Source organism: Pteropus medius, unplaced genomic scaffold (assembly GCF_902729225.1).
Source record: "Pteropus medius unplaced genomic scaffold, Ma_sr-lr_union100, whole genome shotgun sequence".
In the NCBI taxonomy this organism is placed as follows: domain Eukaryota; kingdom Metazoa; phylum Chordata; class Mammalia; order Chiroptera; family Pteropodidae; genus Pteropus; species Pteropus medius.
Window position 1 is genome coordinate 6,115,523 of NW_024349505.1, and position 6,901 is coordinate 6,122,423.

Consider the following 6,901-nt stretch of genomic DNA (forward strand, 5'->3'; position numbering starts at 1 on the left):
TCATTTGTTGACTATGGGTATATAAAAACGTAATAAATCTCTCTAACAGTAGATGTTGAGTACAACTGAAGTATGCCAACTGGGAATTTAAAAAAAAAAAACAACTGCAAAGAATGGGATTTTTTTCCAAAATGAAAAAGCAGCATTCATAAGATTTCAAGTATCTGTTGTAATGAATCATGGGACAGTTTTACATTTCTGCTGAAATGTTAGTTCATTTCTTGTTAAGTTTCTGACTTGTCCTGCCAGTGAGTTCAGACTTCTTGATTTCATTTCTCATTTGCCAACAGATGCTGCATTTCAAGCCGGAACAAAGGTTTCTTAGAAAAGGGTCACAGAATGGTGGCTTTTACACCATTCCCTCATTCTCTGTGCATATGTTCCTCCTTTACCCTACTTCCTTCATTGTCATTGAGCCCTTATCTTCCCTTTCCTTTTTTTCTAATCTCGCTTTCTCTTCAAACACTTCTTACTCAATTACCCCAATGTCTTTACTTTTTCCTTTTTCCTCTTCACTTATCATCTATATTTACCATCTGTTCTACTCTGTAGTGCACTTTTGTTTTAACTCATTCATTACCAAATCCTTTTCTTGTCACTCCTCCTACCCTAAGCTGGCTATTATTAATTTTTCAAAATCTGTTCTGAAATGAGCATGTCAGCAGTGCAGTGTGTGTGTGTGTGTGTGTGGTGTGTGTGTGAGGGCAGAGAAAATATTTAGAGTATTTTCCAATTTTATATTTTCCCCTTTCAATAATTTGAGTCCAGTTGCTAAAAAAGATACTTCTGCCCACCCTCACATTGCCAGACGTTATTCCACCTCTTTAAAAAATGGCATTGTTTAATTTAGTGAACAGGAGCTAGAGACAGTACACAGAGGGCATTAGAGCACTTAGTAAAATAAATTGGAATGAGAGAAAGGTATATACTACTTGTGCCCTTAGAGATGAGTCATCAGGTTAAAGTGAGAAAGCCAGGCAAGGAAGACAAAAGAATGAGCTGAGTAGGACCAGATGCAATTCAGAGGAGGCAAAGCCATTACATTTCAGTTACCAATCTAGAACCAATGAACTTAAAGAAACCCCTTGACCAAGAAACTTACCATGTGTCAAGGTTAAACACATTAGCGCGTGGGGATACACATTATAAACAAGGAGTCATTTTCAATCTCATTACTTTAATCATTTTGTCAAAATAACCTGAACATGTATACATAAATACTTGATTTGTTATAAGAATGTGTAACATAAAGGTCCCTGAGAAACATTCAAGAATGACAAAATGTATTCAGTGCAATTACTCACCATGCTAATTACCGAGGACTTGGTTCCCTTCCCTGATATCTAAAGCATCTGACACTTTAAAATTATTTTAATGCTAAATCAGAGTCTCCTCCTGTGATGCCTAGTTTTCTGTCAGTTTACTATTGTTTATAGTAAGTCATTTCCAAACTGTAAGGAAGGCACATTGGAAGGTGAGTTAGTTCTTAAAGCTTTGGGGTGCCAGTTAGTAGAATAAGGGCAAGTGGAACTAGAGGTCCCAAGAGATCTTGTTCAACACTCTCATTTTGAAGTTCAAGACAGAAGCTCAAAGTGGTTGTGATTTGCACAAGCACAGCTGGTTCTGCCACTGCTACTATAACCTTAGGTGAGTCCTTCACTGGATCTGGACCTCGGCTCCTTCTGTAAAATGGGCTGGTAATAATCATAGCTAACATCTTCTAGGTGTTTCCTATGTGCCAGACACTGTACTGAGTACTTTGTGTCTTGTCTAATTCTCCTAACACCTCCATAAATTATACATGATTACCTTCGATTAGAGATGAGACTATCGAAACACAGAAAGCTTAAATAACTTGTTCAAAATAAGATAATAGGAAATGTTGCAAAGCTGGTCTAGGAACCAAAGAATAGCTGCCTCAAAAATTTTAAATTCCAATTCTTAAATCCCTCTTAAGAAACCCTCATCAGGTAGGTTCTCAAATTCCTTGTATCTCTAAAAGTCTAGAGCAGAACTGACAAACTATGATCCATGAGTCAAATTTAGGTACTCCATTTGTTTATGTATTATCAATGGCTGCTTGTGCACTATAACAGTGGACTTGAGTAGCAGCAACAGAAACTGTATGGCCTGCAAAGCCTGAAATCTTTACTCTCTGGACCTTTACAGAAAAGTATGCTAACCCCTCTTCTAGAGCCTTAAAAATTTAGAGCATCCTGTAACTGTGTAGTGCTTTACAATGTACAAAGCATCTTGGAGTACATCATCACATTTAATCCTTGTTTTGTAAGGGCATTCATGCATTATAAATGAGGAAGCTAAAACTCAGAGAGTTCAATTAGGCTCTGTCTAATTAGGACCATAGGGGCAGAAAGTGGCAGAACCACATACTCAGGTTCTGACTCCAAATTGCGGCTTTATTCATGAAGCCGCCCTGGCATCTCTAAATTACTGCCGGGGAAGGACTTGGAAACTAGAAAGGACCTATGCATACTGAAAGCAAATCAGATTGTCTTCCTGATGCAAATATCATTTCAGAAGCACTCATGTAATTAGAGTCATCAAGTGCTAAAAATATTAAATTTGTAATAAATTTGAAAGAAAAGTTTATGCCTTAAAGGAAGGGTTATTACTAGTTGCCCAAGGTCACACTGCTGGAATTCAAATCTAAGCCAGATTACCTTCAGACAGTTCTCTCCCACTGTCCCATGTAGATTCCCAATAATACCTAGATCATTGGCCAATATCTCATAAACGCTCATTTTAAAATTAGAATTTTTCCTTTTTATTGGATAACTGATCCTTTGTAATTATAATTCTGTCTATATTATAATATATTAATGAGGAAATTTTATCCACGGATTTTAATTTCTCTTTTTAAAGATGAGAGAACTGAAGCACTTTTTAGATTTTAGTGAGCTTTTTAAGTGAGTCTACAACAAATGCACAGAGATAAAACTTTATGATTCAGCTAATTGTAGTAGACAAATGCAAAATTACTGTTTACAGCAAAACTCTGTATAAAGCGAATTACTCTTGGACCCTACCCACAATAATTAGTCACTGAAGATCCTTATTATAATAAATCAAGGAGAAATATAAACTATTATTTCAAGCTGTAAATCAACTGGCTTTCTAGTACTTCATTTATGGTCTATATCACTAAAAACGTCACTAAAACAAATAGGTTCTGCCAGTTGATTTATCAAAGTTCATTATTAACTTGTTAGCAGTAGTAGATTGTAAGAGTCTTAAAGGGAACTTGCCTTACAATTTTTGTCTTTCCTGTGGCACTCCAAGCCCAGTGTTTGGCACAGAGTGGGCACACGGTAACACCTATTGAATCTGCTGCTCATTCAAAAACTTTTAAAAGTCAATGCTCATATTTTCAAAGTTGGTCCCATGGCACAGTCTCAAGAGTCCTGGAAATGTGAGGATATATACACTACTATCTAGACTACGAGGAGAACCTGGCCCCGGAAAAAATATAGATTTAGTCTTTAACAAATTAGCCCAGGCACTAATGTAATTCCATTCCCTAGCAACTAAACATTTAACAAAAAACTGACAGAAAAACTGCCATTAATAGATACCATGAAACTTTTTTCCTATTGTACGATTTCATAATGTAGTACCATCTCTTTCATTGTTCTGCAGACAGGTAATGCAAGCCCCTGGAGGACTGACATTCCAGTTTAAATTTCAGGTCCAGTAAAGACACAAAGTAAGTGATTTTATGAAAAGTGACACTGTGGCTTCCTTCTCTTCTGTTTGTAAACACATTCTGGTTTTCTGGGAAGAGGGGAGAAGGTTGTTTCTGCTTTATTTTCACCTCTATAATATTTACATGCTTTTTTGAAAATCCAGGTTATAGAAAAACATAGACATAGAAAATAGGAGATGATTATTCACATTGTAAAGGGATTCTCCATAGGGTTTTATTAAATACTGAACTCACCTATGGCAGTGAATTTGGGATTTGATTGAAAAGCAGCTTTTTAGGAATACATCTGCGTAAAGTGAGGTACACTTATATATTCATCTTAACTCTTCTCCAAGGACAATCCAGCATCTTGTTTCCATTCATAGAGTAGGGGAACTGGATTCTAAGACCACCCTCCTCATCTTTCTCAGAAGCTGAGGCTTTGAGGAATCCAACCAAAAACAATAAAAAAACCCCTTACAGCCATAGTCCTTCCACTATCCTGCAACAAGGCTCTTTATAAAATCACGGGTTTGCTGCACATTGGCTCAGTAAAATGTGAGTTGAGCAGTGTGTACCATATTTGACTCAGCACAGGCCAAAAATATGGCCTGTGGCAATGAGATTCAGAGCAACTGACTCAACAGCTTCTTGTAGTGAAGCTATTTCTTCCCCTCCGCACAATGGTTAATTAGAAGGTGAGGAAGCACCCCCTTTAGCCCTGAACACTGATGCCCATCAACAACAGAGGGAGCCCAACTGCTAGTTGCACAAAAAATCATGAGAACCAGTGTCCTTCCTATCCAGTCTCTGTGCTGAATAATATTAATTGGTAAATCACCTTCTTCCCATAAAGTAAAATGGTGTGTTTGGAAAACTTAGTGCCATGATTCGGCACTCAAGGAGATGCACAACAGAGGATCGAAAAGTTACAATTTGGCCTCTCTGGGTTACACCCAGGGGAGGGTGGCTTCACCGCTCAAACCAGCGAGCCAAGTTACGCATGCTTTGAGGCCGGTCCCCAGCTCTCTGCACAGCCTGGCAAGCCCGGCACCAAGGCTCATCCCAGAAGGAGGTTATGTGCACGGCGTACCTCCGGCGCCAGGTGAAATAACGGCGGTAGACAGCTGGATTTCGGTCGAGGAAGAGCAAGTAGGCGGCCAGGGAGGAGGCACTAGGAAAGTCGTCCACATGGATGAAGGCACCCCGAGGCACAAAGCGCTCATAATTGGCACGATCCGGCCCCAGCACTACCGGTACTGCCCCAGTCAGGAACGCATTGCGCCAGAGCTTCTCTGTGATATAATCCAGATGCTGCGAGTTCTCGAAGGCCAGGTAGAACTTGTAGCGGGCCACCGTGTGTAGGACTCCAATGTCAGGCACCGGCCGCCGCTGCCCGCCCTTGCCGAACACGTCCACGGGTACGTGCTGGCTCAGCTGGTGGTAGTAGCGGACCCGGGCCTGGCGCTCATCCCAGTTGCTCACCACCCAAGCCACCAGCCCGCGTTTCCGGGCCAGCGGAGGGACCAGGCCTGGCGGCTGGTCGCTGGGATGGGTCCTGGGGTAGAGGTAGCCATAGGGCACAAAGACGTCCGAGTCGGCCCGGTAGGAGAGGGTCCAGTTGAAGAGGTTATCTGCCAGGCTCCGCAGCCCTGGAGAGTGGGAGGGCGACTCGAAGTTCATCCATACCCAGCGCTGGCCCGGAGGCCTGGGGCCCGAGGCGGCCAGGTCTTCGGCAGCAGCCGCCGCAGCTTCCTCCTCGTCATCCAACACCTGCAGCTCCAGCTCCTCTGCCGTGCGCGCGCTGACGCCCCAGGGCGGGGGCCAGTCAGGGGGTCCCTTCACGAGGTCTCGGTGGTGGAAAAGCACAGCCTGGGCCTCCCCGTAGGCCGCACGGTCGGTGAGCAGGCGGCAGCCGCTGATGTTGAAGCGCAGCCAACAGTCAGGGGGCGACCTCACGGTTCCGTCACGTCCCCTAAAGGGCTCCCACCACAGCAGCACGCCCACCGGACGCGGCGGGGCGTAGGCGGGCGAGGGCAGCGGCTGCAGTTGTCCCCAGCAGGCATAGGTAGCCAGAACCATGCACACCAGGCTGGTGGCCGCCAGCAAAGAGGCAGTCCATGGCAGCCCCCCGGCTCTGCGCCGCAGACCATGCAGGGAGACCACGAGGCCCCACGGCGCCCCCATGGCGCGCGCAGACAGAGCCGCCGCCGCTGGCCGCGCGTCCGCAGGCGAGGAGCAGCGGCGCCCGCTCTCATACTGCCGTTGCGGCTCCAGCCGTCGTTGCCGCTCCCCGCAGACTCTGGACCGGGAGAGGGCGGTCCCGGAATCCCAAGGCCCACACATCCCGCTCCCCTCCCCGCGACTCGCCTCGGGGCGCGCCGCCAGGACTAGGTGAGCGAGCTGGGCAGCCCAGCCGGACGCCGCTCCGTCCCTCCCCTCCACCGCACCCCTAGCCCGACCGGCCCCACCAGGCCCCGGGCGTTTTCTGCTGCACCTCCGCCCACTTTCCACCTCCTCCATTGCTCCCAGACTACTCCGCCACGCTCCACCCGCTCCTCACCCGCTACTCTGGATCCCGTCTCAAGGGGTCCCGGATCACTCTGCGCGCGCTCATCGCTCTAGCCGAGCGCCCCCGCCCGCCGGGAGCTCTCTCCCAGCTGCGCTCGGCGCTCAATCGCCATGGCCCGAACCCGCGCCTTCCAGAGTGAAGGCCTGGCTCATCCCTGGGTGCGCGCAGGCGGAGCGAGACCCTCCAAAAGCTGCTGCGGCGCGAGGGCAGGCGCAGGCGCTGGCACTGAGCGAAGTCGGATCGGAAGTGCAGAGCCTCCGAGAAGAACAGCGGATCCAAGACCACTTCCTTTCTCACCGCCTTGCTACAGCCAGCGACGCCCGCTGGAGGGAGGGAGCCCTAGAAGCGTCGGTGAACTTGACCTCGACCTCGTGACCCACCGAGAAAAGTACAGACAGTTCCTTGCAGCGCGGACTACGGAGGTTGTACATATTGTGAAACCAAGTTGTAAGTTAAACTCTACTGTCATAAGAACCACTGAACACTTTTGACTGCCGGCTCATACCATTCTTTATACTAGGGCTGGGGGACTCATTAAACCAAAAGACAAAGGTAAGGCCCTTGAGCCTTTGTCCTCAGGGAACTTCCTGGCTTTTCAGTGAGGTGAATGTTTGAACATCACCATT

The 6,901-nt window shown here is 46.3% G+C and overlaps 1 protein-coding gene across 1 annotated transcript; it reads right to left on the reverse strand.

Moving 5' to 3' along the window:
- Positions 1–1,160: 1,160 nt before the first annotated feature.
- On the reverse strand, positions 1,161–6,643 carry FUT4 (fucosyltransferase 4). Its single transcript, XM_039882018.1, has 2 exons — positions 4,545–6,643; positions 1,161–4,511 (listed from the first exon to the last, which is right to left on the reverse strand). The coding sequence occupies exon 1, from the start codon at positions 6,224–6,226 to the stop codon at positions 4,676–4,678; it is 1,551 nt and encodes a 516-aa protein (XP_039737952.1). The 5' UTR covers positions 6,227–6,643; the 3' UTR covers positions 1,161–4,511; positions 4,545–4,675.
- Between the last annotated feature and the right edge of the window lie 258 nt (positions 6,644–6,901).

Bases quoted from the DNA above. Each gene is read 5' to 3' on its own strand.
- FUT4 (XM_039882018.1), bottom strand. From the start codon at position 6,226: ATGGAGGAGGTGGAAAGTGGGCGGAGGTGCAGCAGAAAACGCCCGGGG.